The sequence below is a fragment of the Periophthalmus magnuspinnatus genome, chromosome 6 (genome assembly GCF_009829125.3).
Source record: "Periophthalmus magnuspinnatus isolate fPerMag1 chromosome 6, fPerMag1.2.pri, whole genome shotgun sequence".
Lineage (NCBI taxonomy): Eukaryota > Metazoa > Chordata > Actinopteri > Gobiiformes > Gobiidae > Periophthalmus > Periophthalmus magnuspinnatus.
The window spans coordinates 7915595-7934584 of NC_047131.1; the positions used below are offsets into that span (position 1 = coordinate 7915595).

Consider the following 18990-nt stretch of genomic DNA (forward strand, 5'->3'; position numbering starts at 1 on the left):
GTTTGTTAAAGCCTCTGTGTCTGATTTTACAGTGGTCCAAAGTTATTCCTCATTTACTTCATGCATTCTGAGCGTCCTAATTATTCACTGCAATGAGTTCATAAGTGCTTTTCAAAACTCTCAAAGACCAGAGTTTTGCCATCACAGTAATGCTAACAACAACTAGACAATTATTGGACAATAAACTGCTTTATAATTAGATGCAGTACACAGTGGACTTATTCTGAACTCACAAGCTGCTTATACAATATATCTGTACTAGGGTGAGACAAATTTTGTCCAAATACATGGAAAAAAATTGTGTACAGGGCTTTTAAATCAAAGTTAATATTTTAACAAAGAATTTTTTTTAAAACTAACCGTAGTTTTGTCAGCGAGGAGTTTCTCAATGACTTCAATGAGCTGATCCTTCTGTTCAGGGTCCAAGCTGTGAATGACAAGAGAAAATGCATTTAATTAAACTGGAGGTTTTAAAGGAGTGTACATGGAAGACTATTTTGGTTTTGAAATAATAATAATGCTTCAATACAATGTTTTTAAAAAAAAAATAACACACAGGTTTGAGGTGTGCAGCTGATAAACATGGAACTATAGAAATATTACTTTCTTAAAAAATTGTATTATTGGTTGTTACTATTAAAGCTACTTGTACTACTACTGCTGCCACTACCGCTACTACTACCACTAGTACTACTGCTACCACTACTACTACTACTGACATACATACGTAAATAGCAGTAGTACCTTTTACCACTAATAGTCAAAAATTAATTCTGCAGATACCACTATATTTACGTTACTGTAAAATCTTTTACTACAATTTCATGCCAACAACAAGAGTCAAAATCATTACACACATTTTCAATTTACAACTATTTATAATTTGCACTCAATTATAGTTCAAGTTCTATTCATTTTGTATAAATTGTTGGGTTTCACATGACATCACACCATCGTATAGGTCAGTAATATTTAATACAGATGAGGGGCAGATGAAACGAATATAGTAAATTTTCGCCCCATCTGGGAGGATGACGTCATCACATTATAGAATTTGAAAACCATGGTTACCTGTACAGTTTGGGAATAGCGTGCGCTGCGGTCTTCCTGACGTACGGAGACATGTCGGAGGCGGCCTCTTTTATGGCCAGCATCATAATGGGGACGATGATGGTCACTCTGATACTGGACAGGACCCTCAGAGCACTCGCCCGGATCAACTGGTTTGGATCCTACATAACACAACAGGATTCATGAATGGGTAGAGTTCAAGTGCAGCACAACACTGTAGAATCCTTATAGTTTAACACTGAGAACAGGTCAAAATTGTATGGTGGAATGTGCTATTTAACAGTGGTGGAAGTAAAAGTAGTAAAGTACTGTGCTTGAGTACAAATTTTAGGTATCTGTACTTTACTTAAGTGAATAGTTTTTACTTATACCTCATTGCATTTGAAAGCAGGTATTTATACTTTCTACTTCACAACTACTATTTTTGAACAGGACTGAAAAGTAACAGTATTTGAGACCCACTATAAGGGCTGAAAAAAACTATTAATTCAATTATTTCTGTTGAACAAAATTCAAAATCAAAATCACTACATTTGAAACTTTATAAGATCTCAAAAAGTATGCAAAATATTTTTACTTTTTACTCTTTTAGTAAATTTTTAAACAAGTACATTAATACTTTACTTTTTTCATGTGATACTTTAACAAAACATAGTTCATATCATTATATTGAAGATTTCACAAAAAAACCTTGCCAATTTTACGTTCTAGTTGGACATGGGCAGCAGATGCGACGTACACAGAGATGATTCCATAACTGTTACCTGGCAACCATAATGTTAACAAGGGCCAAAACTTGTCTAAATCTTAAGAAGAAAGTCATAAAGACACAGGAAGTTGCGGTGAGTTCAGAAAAGAATACCTCTACCTATGGAAAAATCCATCCAAATGGGGGAACAGTTAGGTGCAAGCAAGTAAGTCCAAAAGGAAAGTGCAGAAAGTTTTTGACCTGGCTGAGTTTTCAGAGACAACTTAAGCCTCCATAGACACAGACACAGAATAACGAAAGGCTGCTCAGTTAAATGTGAGTTTTACCTTTAAGCCGCGCTGAAATGTGGAGATTGAGAGAAGAGCCAGGTCCTGCTGCTCCTCTGCATAACGCACCAGATACACGTACACCAACTTCTTCACCTAAAAGGCAAAAAACAGGAAATATGTAGATTACGCCATTTATTTTAACAAAACAGCGGCTTGAATTTACTGTTTGTTCAAATTGAGATAAAGGTTGGTGTAATTTGACTAAAATATTAAAGTCTGTGGACAATGGGAGGACTCTGTTTTGCAGTTCTGTTAACCTAATTTACTTTGTATAATCAGTTAGTTGTTTAGTTGTTAGACTGATAAAGGCCTGTGAATATGTAATTTTACTGAATTTGAGCCAAATGAAACTAAAGTGATGCAGCTTGAGAACAGCTTGATAAAGCACTACACACCGATGTCTTCACCAGAAAGGTTTACACATTTACATTGTCATTTTGATTTAAAAAATACAACTTTATTTATATAATGTATTTTGTGTATAGCTCAAACAGCAATTAGCTAGATTAGATTTTGAGCTAGCCAATATGAAAAAACATCTGCGTAATACCTCAGTCGTCCAGGTATGATCAAAGATGATCTGCATCTTTGAACACGAATGGGGGGCTTAGACATCATTTATCTCTTATTTATAACTCCATCTTCAGACATAAATCAAAACAAAGAAAACAATACTGCTAGCCAGTATGCTAATAGGTGTGAAAACACCCATTAGGAACCTGAACGCTTATGCAAAATATGACTCAGGCACAGTTGACACTTCAGTAGAACTAGCCAACAAACAGAAACTATAAACAAATAGGTGTGTTAGTTTCAGTGTGGTTAGTTCCTTCCTTCAGCTATGAGGCAGTGTTCACCAGTATTTTTTTATTTTTTGCAATATGAAAAAAAATATTAATCATGAGTTTTTTTACTCATACTAGTAAATAACAAATTACAATTTTATATAATTGTATGTAATTAAAAATTATGTTCATAATTCGTTCCTTGCTTCTTGATTTTAAGAATTCTATTTTTTTATTATTATTATTTTTTTTAACCTTTGACAGAACAATTTGGGCAAAATACAAAGGGACCATTTTTGAGTGCTCAGATAAAGACTTTGTATTGATGAAACGAGCATGAATGAAACAAAATTCAACTCTAGATTTTGTTTTTGATATAACATAGTAAAAAGTCCATCCATCCATCCATCCATTTTCTTCCGCTTATCCGGGGCCGGGTCGCGGGGGTAGTAAAAAGTCAATTTTGCATAATAAATGTTCCTTAAAATGCGTGAGCTGGTTCGTAACAGAAGGAACAGAACAGCAGTTATAGTTTTAAAAGTATATTAAAGTATTTTCACTCACCTCAATGTTTTTACAGGCCACATTTTTGACCACAGCCGGAAAGAGGTCAGACGCATTTTTACCTCGGGCGATCATCTGTGTGAACAAAAATAAGATGTGAACTTTCAATACAACTTTTCTGTCTATGTCTAAGAGTTTGTATATTATGTTGTATATAGGAGGAGGGCCCACCACCTGTGGCTGAAATGTTCCACATGGCATTAAACATATGTATTGTTGTTACAAGTCTGATCTGTGAAGAGGCAATGCCACTTACAGAAAAACTGCACAATTTCAAGACATTTTTAGCAACAAAATTTGATTAAGTATTAAAACACAAGTAATGTAATATAAGAAAGCAAAGAAAATAGATGGATAACTAAACAGTGAGTGAACCAGGTCTGAACCAGGACTAAACCAGACTGAACCAGGTCTGAACCAGGTCTAAACCAAACTGAACCAGGTCTGAACCAGGTCTAAACCAGACTGAACCAGGTCTGAACCAGGTCTAAACCAAAACTAAACCAGGTCTGAACCAGGTCTAAACCAGACTGAACTAGGTCTAAACCAGGTCTAAACCAGACTGAACCAGGTCTAAACCAGGTGTAAACCAGACTGAACCAGGTCTGAACCAGGTCTAAACCAGACTGAACCAGGTCTGATCCAGGTCTAAACCAGACTGAACCAGGTCTAAACCAGGTTTGAACCAGGTCTGAACCAGGACTGAACCAGGTCTAAACCAAATTGAACCAGCTCTAAACCAGGTCTGAGCCAAGTTTGAACCAGATCTAAACCAGGTCTAAACCAGACTGAACCAGGTCTAAACCTACCAGGTCTAAATCAGGTGTGAACCAGGTCTAAACCAGGTCTAAACCAAAACTGAACCAGGTCTAAACCAGGTCTGAACCAGGTCTAAAGCAGGTCTGAACCAGGTCTAAATCAGGTCTGAACCAGGACTGAACCAGGTCTGAAACAGGTTGAAACAAGGTCTAAACCAGACTGAACCAGGTCTAAAAGTACCAGGTCTAAATCAGGTGTGAACCAGGTCTGAACCAGGTCTAAACCAGACTGAACCAGCTCTAAACCAGGTCTGAACCAGGTTTGAACCAGGACTGAACCAGGTCTAAACCAGACTGAACCAGCTCTAAACAAGGTCTGAACCAGGTTTGAACCAGGTCTAAACCAGACTGAACCAGCTCTAAACAAGGTCTGAACCAGGTTTGAACCAGGTCTAAAGCAGGTCTAAAGCAGGTCTGAACCAGGTCTGAAACAGGTCTAAACCAGACTGAACCAGCTCTAAACCAGGTCTGAACCAGGTCTAAAGCAGGTCTGAACCAGGTCTAAATCAGGTCTGAACCAGGACTGAACCAGGTCTAAACCAAGTCTGAACCAGGTCTAAAGCAGGTCTGAACCAGGTCTAAATCAGGTCTGAACCAGGTCTGAACCAGGTTTGTGCCAGGTCTGAACTAGGACAAAATCAAGCCTAAATCAGATCTGATCCAGGTCTAAACCAGGTCTAATCCTCTGGACTTCTTCCATGTAATTTCATGTATGTGACTTGTGCAGAGTGTCCTGTAGAAATAATGAATGAAGCTTTGAAGGATCTGACACAGATTCTGAATATTTAAGAGCGGCCGGCTCAGAGCTGTTATATCATCAAAAACCCAACTCCAAGTTTAACCCAAAGGCACATTTTACCCTCTTGGATCCAAGCCCTGCCCCAGTCTCTAACCACTGCTCTAGTCTCACACAATAAACACTAGGACTGCAGTCATTTAGTCATTTTAATCAATTAAGCGAAAAATTTCTATGGGACAAAGGCAGAAAGGGGATATGGGTGAGTTAGCTAAAGATTTTGTATTTTTTGCTATTTATATTTAAAGAGGCAAATTAAACTCATGACTCACAGGTTTAATCTGTCTTTATATAAATACATTGTTTCCTAGTAGTTTTTTTGCATGAACTCCCCCTGCAGGTGTAGTTTTGTGAGCGCAGTACAAAGACATACATAATAGTTTTGAGAGCTTTGCCACGCCCCTTTTTTAGTGATCTAATCAATCAGCACAAGAATTTCTTTAGTTCATTACAGCCTTCATAATTACTATATCAACGTTCAGTACATGCCAGAAAAATGTATCATGGGAACTTTTTGTTATTTTTCTGCAGTATGATGAGATTTGAGCAGTAGAGGTTGAATACATGACTTCAAAAATTCAAAAATAAATCTCTGATCGCAGCTCATAAGTTTTAACAATATTGTACAATAGAATAGTCTGGTACTACTGTCATTGGGTTTTCCCTGTATAAATAAAAATACAACTCACAGCTACAATCCTCTTCATGGCCTCCAGCTTCAGTGAATCCTTGTTACTGTCCAACATCTCCTTCAAGTCATCATGCCTAAAGGAAAAACAAAACCAGGAAGTTAACCAGAGATTGAACAGGTTTTATAAGACCACAAAAACACACTTTATACTTAAATTTTTATGTAAATTCAGAGAAAAAGTTGTTTGGTCCAAAAATGTTCACTTTGAAGTGCAATTCAAGCTTTATTATAGGGCCGGTACATGATTTCAACCCATGAGTCAGGAACATGAACATGTTAGCCCGGCCCACTTACTCCTTTTTGCCGCGGTGATATTGCATCATGACACACAAACAACTGTCTGGTGTCATGCAACTGTTTGCTTATAGTTCTCAAATCTCTTGTATTATTTGATTTCTCATTCCTAAAAATGCACCATGACAGAGAATCCAGTGTCTAGGATTGGGTCAGGCAGTTGCTTTCCCATGATTCTTAGCAACAATATGCGTGACTGAACGAAAAAAAGCTGACTTTATACTTAAACTTTAAATTAAATTCGGAGAAAAAGTCGTGTGACCCAGAAATGTTCACTTTGAAGTCCTTCTTGGAAATTATGCACACTCTTGATACGCTCAAGAGGCCGTTCATGGCAGCAAGTTCCTTAGCAACAAACTAATACTAATGCATATGAAGACCTATACTAATAACTATATATATATATATATATATATATATATATATATATATATATATATATATATAAAACTATATATATATAAAACTAATATATATATATATATATATATATATATATATATATATATATATATATATATATATAACTTATATATATATATGCAAAAAAATTGGGGAAAAAATCATACACTTTTAAATGTTAGGTCATTGCATAAAAATATGGTAAAAGCAAGTACTACCTGAAAAATGCTACCAAAAACTGATAAATATTTTTTTATTTTGTATCAGGGTTTTCTTTGCCAGGTAGATTTCAACACAGTAGAAAGTTTGGTCACATTTTTATATAGCACTTTTCCACCTTCAAGGCACTCAAAGTACTTTACATCAAGGAACCACTCACCCATTCACACACTCATTCACACACCAGTGTACGCAGATACTGGGGGCGAGGTGGGTTAAGTGTCTTGCCCAAGAAGATTTAAGGGATCTGAACCGGCAACCTTTGAAACAGTGGACAAACACTCAACTGAGCAACTATAATTATTATTATATTTGATAAATTGGGACCTAGCGTACCATTCAGGTGCTGGTTCTGTAAACCAGGGGTAGAATGTAGTAAAGTACTGTACTTAAGTACAATTTTTAGGTATCTGTGCTTTACTTAAGTAAAGTTTACGGTGGATACTTTTTACTTTTATTTCACTACATTTGAGAGCAGGTATCTGTACTTTCTACTGCACTACATTTTTAACTGGACAAAAAAGTAAAAGTATTTTTTTATTACTGTTTGAGACCTGCTTTTTAGTGCGTCCATAATTTGAGCAAAGGAAAAAAATTACACCTCGAAAAAAATCTATTCAATTGTTTCTGTTGATTTTTTTTTTTTTTATCAAAATCAAACATTTGAAGCTTTATAAAACCTCAAAATCTTTGCAAAGTACATTTTTAAACAGGTACTTTAATAGTTTTAAATAGATTTTTTTTTTCATGTGATACTTTTACTGTTACTTCAGTATTTTTTTTAGCTCTGGTATCTATACTTTTACTTAAGGAACAAGACTGAGTAGTTCATCCACCACTGCTGTAAACCAGGTACCACCGAAGGACAGACACCATTTCCACTCCTATTAAAATCGTCATACAGCACTGATACAGTGAGCCCAGCACCAGAGATACAGACAGAGTGACTAGAAGAGAAACAGGAGGCAGAGAAATAGAAACAGTAATCACAAATCTATATGGCGTTTGTGCTTCTGCTCCAGTGAGGAACCAAAACAACATAATGTCATTTTAAATACCTGGCATTTGTCTGATGTCATTTTATATTTACATTATGGGCTCATCATCATTTTACCTGCTGAGTCACTGAATAGCCAGAGCCAAACAGATAATCTAATTTGTGCACTATGGAACTTTACTGGTGGGGAGTCTGCAAGCTTCTCTCCATGGCAATATTATTTTGCCTGGAATGTTCCACAGTACAGCATTTAACTTATTTATTCATTGGTTTCAGTTTCCTGTTATAGGCAACAGTTTGAGGATGTTTTTGGTAAATGGTCACATTTTCCACCTTCAAGGCTCTCAAAGCACTTTACATCAAGGAACCACTCACACATTCACACACATATTCATACACCAGTGCACACAGACACTGGGGACGAGGGGGGTGTCTTGCCCAAAGACATAACAATGATGTTTATGTCAGGAGCGGGATTCAAACCGGCAATCTTCAGATCAGTGGACAAACACTCCACCAACTGAGCTACTGTCACCCAATTTTTCCCATTCTCATTCAAAAGATATGATATTTTGTTTTAAATTTGTTAATTGCTATGGCAAAAGTCCTACTTTTTCATCATACTGAAACCTGTGGATGCAATCAGGGAGTCTCACCAGGTCAAGTTACAGGTCAGATCTGTGGAGAGTCCCCCCTGCTCACAATAAGAATGCATGTTATTAAATGCTAGATATTTTTAATGTTGTACTGTGAAAAATTCCAGGCAACTTAATAACATCTCAGTGGTGACAAGAAGGTAGCAGTGCACCTTTAAGAGATGACCCATGTCAAAAACTCACTCCATCCTAGTGCAGTTCAATTTTTATTAAAGTGCCATCAATGATTTCAAACCTTGAGTCAGGGACATGTTTTAGTTTGAACTTTTAGCCCCGCCCACTTAGCCCTTTCTGCCGCTGTGATATTGCATCATGGCACAGAAACAACTGTCTAGTGTCACGCAGTTGTTTCCTTATAGTTCTCAAATCTTTGCTACTATTGGCTTCTTTGTCATTCCTGAAAATGCCAGAGAATCAAGTGTCTGGGATAGTATCCAGCAGTTGGTTTCCCATGATTCTTAGTGGCAATGTGCCTAATTAGATGAAAAAAGTTACTCCCAGTCAGTAGTTTAAGTATTAGTTATGACCTCAGAAAATGCTGCGTAAAGTGAAAGATTCTTCTCTTATATAGTAGCTAACACACAATGCCTGATGTAAAATGCATTTATCTTGACAAGAATAAATTAAAATCAGGTACAGGTCCTTTAAAGAGGGGGTATTATAATTCTCAATAAATATACAAAACATGATACAAAACTGTACACTACAACTTCCCAAACCTGATGCGATGTGCAGTAGTTTCACTTTCATTAGCAGGATGTACGCTGATTGGGTTGTGATAGCACTCTGAAGGAGGAGCGATTTAGCACAGAGAGCAAAAGGAGAGGAGACGAAAGTGAAACTATTAAACACAGTAATACGTTGTTTTTGGTGAATATAGCATTTTCAAAACAATAAAAGGCAACATGGTGATCTAAATATGTTATGTGTTAGCAGTTAATAGTCCATAGAAATAACAGCACCTGGCTCATAGTTTCTAAAAAGAAAAGAATGATAAAAGGTTTTTGTGAAAATGTCTTGTCTTTTGTCGACTAAACTAAATTTTGAATCACTTATCCTCAGGAGGTGTACCACAGCTGTTTGACAAATCTATACATGAATATTCAAATTCAATGTTCCAGTTCCAGCACACACCTATTCCCTTTCCTCTCACATTTAAAGTTCACCTGTCACATCCTCTCTGAACTTAACTCTGACACAATGACGCAGGTCTTTTTTAAAAATCCTTGAGTGATTTTGACACTAGTGACAGGCGGGTGACTCAGCCTTAAAGGCATAGACCACTAAAAAGGTAAGAGACAATACACAATGACCACTTACACAGTACTGCTCCAAGTAATTGACTTTGAAGTAGGGCTGAATCACAATTGAATCAGAATTGCAATTTGAATGGGCGTAATTTTTGAAATACCATAATTTCCTCCATGAACAACAAAATATCCTCGTGTGTAATTTAGATCTATACAAACATGTTCAGAAATCCATGCAATTACTGTATTAATTTGTCATTTCATATTTCAGTCTGGGGGAAAAGACTGAAGAAAAGCCCCCGTGACTCGGCCCTGGATAAGCAGAAGAAAATGGCTGGATGGTGATATTTCAGTCTTTTTGTCAATTCTTCTGAACGCGTTTAACATGTGAACTTTGAACATGTTTAAAACATAAACTTTGTCATGAAAATCCCAGGCACATATTTTCCCCAAATCGTTCAGCCCTACTTTGAATGAAGGTGAGTATTAATAGTAAACAGTATCGGGCTGAAAGTTGTGATGCCAAGTTTATTCTGCCAATCGATGCAAGTTACAATATCTGGGCAAGAACCAAAAATATATATTCATGAAGTTTGAGAAGCAAAATGAAGTGATTTCAATCTATTTAATTAAGTCAATCTAAATATAAGCTGCCTCATTAACTGAGCTTCAACAGTAAAAAAAAAAAAAAAACTGTATTGCAATCACAACCGAACCTGTGTTGCCAGAGTCCTAACCTGCAGATAGAGACACAAACAAGAGTGTCTCATTCTCAGTTTATGGATTGGCCTCATGTGAAAGCTCAGAACCTCCAGAATTCACCTTTGACCTTTGATTGGCTGCAGGTGCTGGGGTTTAGGTAGTGAGGATTCAGATCAGAGAGAGTACTTTTAGGTTTAAACCAATTGAATTGCAGCACTGAAACTGGCAACCCAAATGAGAGACTCACGTGAGGCTCAAAACAAATGGAGTTAGAGAACAGGGCAGAATTCTATGGAGGGATTTGCTGTTAAAGATGGACCTGGTTTATGGTTAATATCTCTGTAATTACTGAGCCTATCCACACAAAACAAAAATTGACACAAAGTTCATTATCTTCTATGGCAGTATAAATAAACAAAAGTGAAATTATTCTTTCACAGTAGCTTCAGAAAATGATGCCATTATTCAACACCCAAAATGTGATTGTTGTCAGTTGAAAGGACTTTAAACTATGAGGTTAAAATGACAGGTTTGTGGAATCAACAACCCAAACAAATAATGAGACGGTTCAACATTTGTAGATCATAAGTTTGGAGATTTCTTTCAATAACAATACATCCCCCATAGAGATAGATAGACCTCTGCCTCCATCAGAAATGACAACAACTGGAACCTTTTTAAGAGATTTACTTTTAACTTCCTCCTATAGAACTAAACCATGTCTTGTTTGGTCTTGGCCACTGCTGTCTGCCGTCTGAAGCTCTTTACTAATGAATGACATGTCCCTGGTTACACGAGGCCTGTTTGAAGATAAATGGGGCACTAATTAAAACCGGAAAACACCAAACGTCCGTTGGGCTGAAAACACTGGATCTGTCCTGGTGATGTTATCAGCTCCCTCATTCACTAACATGTGCTGACACGGCCCATGCTAATGAAGCTAATGCGGGTAATGAGATTCACCAATGAAATCAACACTCATCAGGTGCTACCATTTTTACAAACGCTGTCTACTGCATGAGATGTGAGCGTAAAAACATTTAAACTTTTTGAGAATTTCGTTAAAACAAAAGGGTCAAATGGTTGATTTAACTCAGTGGTTCTCAAAGTTTTTGAACCAAGTACAACCTAAAAAAAAAAATGTCTGTTCAAATATTGCCAGGTCTAAAATAGGATCATAGTTCTGGGGTCGACGGATGAAATTCTTGTTGGACAGAAAAAATACTAGTGAACAATGTAACTACATAAATACAGATTAAACTTGTGAATCGTGGGTTTAATCTGCCTTTTTACATAAATACCAAAAAATACTCACTTACTCACTTCTCCTTTCTGCTTTTGTCCCATATACATAAACTCTTGTAATCTAAATAAAATGATTACCGTAAATTTCGGACTACAGAGCGCACCTTGATATAAGCCGCACCAGCTAAATTTGAAGAGAAAATCAATTTTGTACATATATAAGCCGCACCTGAATAAAAGCCGCAGGTTTTCATATTGTAACATGAGACATTTACACAGAAAGACGGTGCACCGACACGCTTTTTTTTAAACTGTGCCTGAAAATTGGCACCAACACGACAACAACACGGGATGAACACATCTGCAGGTTTAGAAAATAAAGCTGCACCAACACGGAAAATCTGCTTTTATTTCCTCTGAAAACTTTTGTCGTCTTTTTACATTGACCAAGTTGGATTCATTGATGTCGAGCTTACGTGCAGTGGCTCTATTTCAGGGGTCGGCAACTCGCGGCTCCGGAGCCGTATGCGCCTCTTTCCGCCTCATACTGCGGCTCTGCGTGGCTTGGGAACTGACACAGACACAGCTCACAGTCCTGCGTAAAGAGCCCTGATTTTCAGACGCTGTGCGCACAGGGGTCAGGAGCAACTTTGGCCCGTCCCTAATGACACACTAATAAGCTCGTCCGTAGATGTATCATGAAAATCCTGCTGGAAATCGCCACAGAAATCTATTTGATGTAGTAGCAAGTATATTATCTGCTCTTGTCTCCGCGGTGACGTATCACGTATAACACATCAGACACGACGCACAAAAGTAGAGCCACAAGCGAGTGAAAATGAGCCAAAACAAAAGTCTTTGGAGATCTTTTTAACAAAGGGGAAAAGGACAACTGAGGAGCCAGAAGAAGAGACTACGACCTCCAAGAAAAAGAAAGATAAATTTAACAGACAATGCCTACTTAAAATCTGGGTTTGTCGCTACAGGTGACTCTCACGCACAGTCCGCTCTGCGTAACATACGGGAAAAGCAAATAAGGCAATGAAACCTTCAAAACTGCTTTGGCACATGGAGAATAAGCACCTGGGATTAAACGATACGCTACGAGTTTTTTTGTTGTTGTTTTTTTAAAGAAACTGCGGAGTAGAGTAGACATAATCACATAATCAGCGCGATGCATGATGCAGCGGTTTGGTGAGTTGTATTTTTTTAATGCACTTAAGTTGTTTTTGCCATATTTATCTGCCACGTGTAGAAGGCTTGTCCGTGAAAGTAAAACCTACATTATTCCGTTACATTATTGTTATTATACAGTGTTATCTTCATTTTAGATGTCAAAAAGTATTTGCGGCTCCCAGTGTTTTATTTTACGTGGAAAGTGGGTCCAAATGGCTCTTTGCGTGTTAAAGGCCGACCCCTGCTCTGTTTCCTTTCTGTTTCTTTATCTTAAAAACTGCATCATATCCATTTCATGATGCGCAAAATGATCGTTCAAAATCAAAACTAGTGAATTCTTCAGAGCAGAATCTTTCCCCACGTCTGTCTCACTTTTACGTTTACAGCTAGAGAGCGCCCCCCAGGGTCCGTTATCCAGTAAAATTCCATATATAAGCCGCACTGCTGTAAAAGCCGCAGGGTTCAAAGCGTGGAAAAAAAGTAGCGGCTTATAATCCGAAATTTACGGTAGTCAATGAATACAAATTTTGGTCGACTACTACTACAACCACATGCTTGTGGGTTTTGGGTCATATCTGGTCTGATACTATAGTTTTGGGAGCTTTACCAGCCCCATGCCTCTGCGTATGAGTGTGTGTGTGTGAAAGGGTGAGTGGATGTAAAGATCTTTGAGTGCCTTGAAGATGGAAAAGTGCTATATAAAATGTGACCATTTACAGAGCCACTTTAAAGCCTCCAGAGAATCAGTGCAGTGTTGACTTGTTGGTCATATCAACATTAAACGCACACAAATTACACAAATTAACCTATTTTATATCAGATTTTAGTGGAAAAACGTTCCCCAAATTCTCCATGGAAATTAATGGGATTCCCGCTCGTCCGGAAAGGCCACCACCACAGAAAAGGCGCAGTTTAATCACATTTAGAGTCAAAAGTGGGCAGGGCCAAAAAAAAGTCAATAGCCCAACTAGCCACCTGTTATTTATTTATCATCTGGTTGCATTGTGCTTTTAATAGGTACAAATAAGGTTAAGTTAAATAAATCCCATTACATTTCCTATAGAATTTCCTGTAGTAAAATGAGTTTAATTAATTTAGCTGAATTCTCCGTCGCAAGCGTCACAGGTACAGTAACTCGACACCATCTTCTCTTCTTACTGTGGACTCTGTCTCCTGTCGACAAACCGCTACTGAATTTACAAACACCAGTGAATTATTTAACCTCTGTCCAACCAACAGCTGGGATCCAGTTACAAGCAGCCGGCATCTGCAGCAACAGGGACAGTCCAAGGAAATATGGATTCAAATGTACAGCAGGTTACATTTGTTTTATCTATGTGAAATGCACTACTCCTTCTATCAAAGCACCTTTAAAGCAATACCGTGTAACTTTCTGAAGATGGCATTTCACCTTTATGGTTCCATGGAAAGTTAGAAAGTTAAAACCACCCATCGGAACATTTTCCATGGAGACAGATGAGTTTTATTGTGGAATTGTTAATTATGGGTTTCAGGTAAATCATTCCTTCCTGATTTGAAGGATTTGGCGAGGACTTTCCCCACTCAAAAGTAGAATTATATTTTTATTTGAATCTTCATTGTTATGACGACGGAAGAAAGTTTCCATAGCTTGAAACCCATGAGCAGCCAGAGGAATGACATTTCCATGGAGATAAGCAGGTGGTGGCTAAGGTGAGAAAGAGTCAGGTTTGTGGAGATGCAAGCCCGCTCAGAGTAAGGACATTTTTCAATGCAATAAAAACAGCCTTTAACAGCTTTAAAGGAAAATAACAATAGAGCTAACCCAGGACTACTTTAGCTGGAAGATTTTACCTATGTTGACTGTTTTGGTTTGATAGGGGAAACCAGACCATTCAGAGGAAACCCACCCAGACACGGGGAGAACGTGCAAACTCCACTAAAAAAAGCTCCATGATCAGGAGGCAAACCCAGGGCCCTATTGCTGTGAGGCAAGGGTGCTTGCCACTGTACTAACAGTGAATGGTCTCAAAGATATACCACAACAAAAGTGGCCCTAAAATTTAATCCCTCATCATTACACATCCCATTAAAGGTTCACTATGTAACTTTTCTGTTGGGGTGTCTGCTACCTGCTTGCCTCCATAGAAATTACTTGACCTGGAATGTTTCACAGTATCGCATTAAATGTATGTATTTTGCATTGAATCAATTACAGGTGTTTTTATTGTACAAAAAAGAGCTTGTACATTAAAAAACATGTGTTTTTACTAAGAGCAGGGTCACCTATCCACAGATCTGACCTGTAACTTGGCCTGGTGGCATCACCCACTTATTTGTTATAAAGTTAAATAAGTTTAATGTGGAGCATCTACGCAAAGGAATAACATCTCCATGGAAACAAGCAGGTGGCATCTAAATATAAGGCATTTTATTGTCCAATAATCAGGGAGTGCGCATTAGCATGTTAGTTGTTACCTCTGAACATATAACGTAAGTGAGGAAAAAACTTTTGCCCACTACAAACTGTTTAAAATTAACTAGTTCCTTTTCACGTTTGTAGGACAGTAAATTTAATGTACATTGCCTTTAAATACTTCCTACCGGAGCGGCTGTGTCTGTGAACCTCCACCACTTCCTCCTATTCCTCCATCTTCGAGGCCTGTCCTCTCCTCCGAATTTCCCTCTCCCGAGGCACTTCCCCCTCCTCCACCTCCTCCGCCTCCTCCTCCTGATCTGAGGTGGCGTAGCTCGTCTGGTTGGAGGGCACTGTACCACGAGTGCTGCCCGCTGTCTGGTGACAACACGGGGCTTTTGTCTTCCTCCTGGCTTTGCCCCTGTACCTGGCTCTGGACAGTCTTTACCATATTCACCGCATTCACCGGCAACTGCAACAACTTCTGCATCGTCGTCATGGCGATTCAATAAGTTGTTTTCAAGGGGATTATTTGGAAAGTTGGGCAAAAATAGGATAACGTTGTTTATCCAAGATGCAAAATTGAAGAACAAATTTATTGAAAATTATAACTTGTTGGAAGTCAGTTTCGCAAAAAAAAAAAAAAACCCTACCAAAATCTCATGTAATGCAACGCAACAACTCCAGCATCATCGCCATAGAGATAGATTCAATACAGGGTTTTCAATGTTCTTAGTCGGAAAGTTGGTCAAAGAATAAAATAGGGTGAATGTTGTTCATCCAAGATGAAGATAAAATTTACTGAGAATTATAACTTGTTGATGTCAATTTTGCCACTAAACAAAAAATCCATAAATTTGGAAAAACCCACTTTAGTTGTTGGTTCTATTGCAGGGTTTGTTTAGAAAAAATGTGAAAATGTGAATATTTTGTATATATTTAGCATCTCATATCATATTTAGATTTTGGCTACTTGCAGTTTCACACACAAACGATTAATTATAATTTATATATTAACTAAAATGTAACTAAAATACATGCTTGGTTCGTTCAAACAGCAGTAGAGAAACAAGAGGCTGAGACAACTTGTAGAATCCGCACAAATTACTCAAAATATATAGATGTTTTGAAATCCTAGTCTGTTTCAAAAAATAATTTATGAAGGAAAGTATACTTAGAAGGCAGAATTACAGCTTTAGAAAGAATTTAAATAATCCAAGAGTATCTCCAGTATCTCCAGCGTTTGCAAGAAAATAATGGTTTCCAAATTTGCCAAAACTGCAGATGTTTTAGTCCATAAATCCAGTTCTGTGTATCCTTACAGCTAGCGGTGCACTGCCTCCCGTTAAGGCTAGGTTTAAATGGATGCTAGAGGAGGAGAAAGAAGAGAGGAGAGAGGGAGAGAGAGGGAGAGAGAGGGAGAATGAGGGAGAGAGATGAGAGAGAGAGAGTGTGAGATAGAGAGGAGAGGAGAGGTGGAGTTTTCCCTTCATACAGTCTTCCACATCACAATAGGCTAGCAGTACTATGACACAGCCCTTTTTGGTCCCACCCCTTGCCACGTTGAGGTAATTTACCAGGCGTAGAAGCTCGGTCAGCCGTGTACAGTGTGGTACTTTTGTGGTTAAAACGTTCATTCATTTTTAATTGTATGCACAGTTCCAGTGGTCTTAAATGACTCAGCGATTTCGAGCAGCGTGATGAGAAAGCCACAGTCCAGCTCCCACTCGTTTCAGTATGAACAGAAATAGCCTGCTGTGTCGTGCATATGTCAACTGTGTTGTGCAGGTTCACATCAACAATTTGGAGTGTATCAGGGCTCAGTATGGTAACATTAAAGGCGCTGTATTGTTTTTTTTTAAACAGTTTGCAGTGGTGCAAAGTTATTCCTCACTTACATTATACATTCTGAACATCCTATTTATTCATTGGCATGAGTAATTTTATAAGCCTTTTCACAACTGTCAGACCTTTGCTGGCACTAAAACTAGCATGCTAATGTGCACTTCCAGTTTATCAGACAAGAAAACGCTTTATAATTAGCACGCAGCAGACTTATTTTGACCTCAAGTCAATGTAATAGAACATCTGAACTTAGGCAAGATAAATTTTGCTCAAATACATGGATTCAACTGGCATTTGACTGGTCTTTGCTGACAGATGGACATTTTAGTTCAGTTTTCTTTCTGGGATTATGGTTTCAGACCAACTTTTATTAATAACAATAGCACATTTCAAGACGCCCCATTTCAATATTCATTCACTCCACACATGGCGGTGATAAGCTAACTGTTGTAGCCACAGGTTCCCAGGGGTACACGGATGGACAATCACCATCTCATCCCATGTGGCCCAAGTGCTTTGCTTAGGTCTTATATTTCACAAAATTAATCTATGGTGTTCCAAATCACAGACATACCCGGAGTTGTGTCTTGTTTCATTCACACATGTTTGAGTAATCTCGATTAATTAGTCTGTCCAGATGTGCAAAGCTCAAAATGCTCTGTTCCACCTTGTGATGTCATGAAGTGGTAGTTTTCAAGGTAACAGCTCCTTTTACCTTTAGTTCAGTAGAGATTGGAAATTCCAGGACTGAAATCATCCAAATGACACTAGTGAAAGTGTTTAAAATATTACCACAAGAATCACAAGGTGGACCAGAGTGTTTTCAGTTTGAGAGAAGAACTCATCGTAAATATACAGGGTTTGTGTGTTAAACATGTGTGAATGAAACAAAACACAACTCCAGGTCTGTTTGTGATGAGGAAATAACATAGATCAGAAAATAGAGTAATATGGGCCCTTTAACCATAAACCTGGTCAACAAATCTGCAATCTGACAATACACAGCAAATTCCACCAGAGAATTGTTATGAATAATTATGCTGTGTATGTGTTAGTTATTTAGGTCAAAATGCACTTTTACCACTCTACATAACCAGACTGCTTGTTACACATGTAATGGTTAACAGATCCACAGTGCAGACAGACTGTGCTCAGTAATAAAAGATGTGTCGAAGGATTATCGTCGCTCAGGTGAAAATCAACATCTCACATCTGTCACGTCGCCATGGAGACTGCCGAAGGACACGCAACATAACTTTATTTAAACAGCAAACGCAACAAAACCGCTACTGACACAAACAAAGACAACAAGAGCTAATTGAACAAATAGATGGGGATAAATATAGTGCAGCTTTGTAATAATCCTCTCAATTCAAAATAAAGTGTGTATTTATATTTGACTATTTTTACTATAGTCAGCTGTGTTCACACTGATCTGGTTTGATTCTGGTTAGATCCCAGTTTTGTCATGATTGGTGTCATGTCATGTAGACTTGCTTTGGTCCTGGTCTCGTCCTGATCTAGTCCTGGTCTAGTCCTGGTCTAGTCCTGGTCTAGTCCTGGTCTAGTCCTGGTCTAGTCCTGGTCTAGTCCTGGTCTAGTCCTGGTCTAGTCCTGGTCTAGTCATGGTTTAATCATCGATTTATATTGGAAATTATGCACAAATAAAGCTAGAAACAAATTATCTAAAGTAAATGCAATGATGTATAAATACAGATATATTCTAAATAAAATATAGTCTGTTTATTATACATAACTCATTGGTAATGCAACATAACCTATTGTACTGAGATTTGGGTCAACACATATAAGACTAATACAAAACCAATCTTCAACTTGGGGAGAAAACAGCACTCACATTATTGAATGAACAGCGAAACATCTTCACTCCTATAACTTTTGTCCAGTTGACAGATTTTACTTTTGGCTTTTACCACTCACATTAAGATTAGACAGATTATACACACTGAAAATCATTACAGATTATTTTTAAAATCTGAAACAGCCAATATGAGTTTAGAGGTACAGTGATGTTTATAAAAGAAA

General features: G+C 37.8%; 1 protein-coding gene across 3 annotated transcripts in view; it reads right to left on the minus strand.

Moving 5' to 3' along the window:
- Positions 1-18990, minus strand: part of LOC117372854 (AP-3 complex subunit beta-2) — a 61452-nt gene that overhangs the window by 37460 nt on the left and 5002 nt on the right. For 2 of the 3 annotated variants that reach the window (XM_055222257.1, XM_055222258.1), the window contains exons 3-7: positions 5762-5837; positions 3459-3533; positions 2107-2202; positions 1072-1232; positions 361-427 (exon numbers count right to left, since the gene is read on the minus strand). In XM_055222257.1, coding sequence (XP_055078232.1) covers positions 361-427; positions 1072-1232; positions 2107-2202; positions 3459-3533; positions 5762-5837 — 475 coding nt within the window. Of the gene's footprint in view, positions 1-360; positions 428-1071; positions 1233-2106; positions 2203-3458; positions 3534-5761; positions 5838-15287; positions 15599-18990 lie in introns of those variants that run through there. The other variant, XM_055222256.1, reaches the window with a different exon arrangement.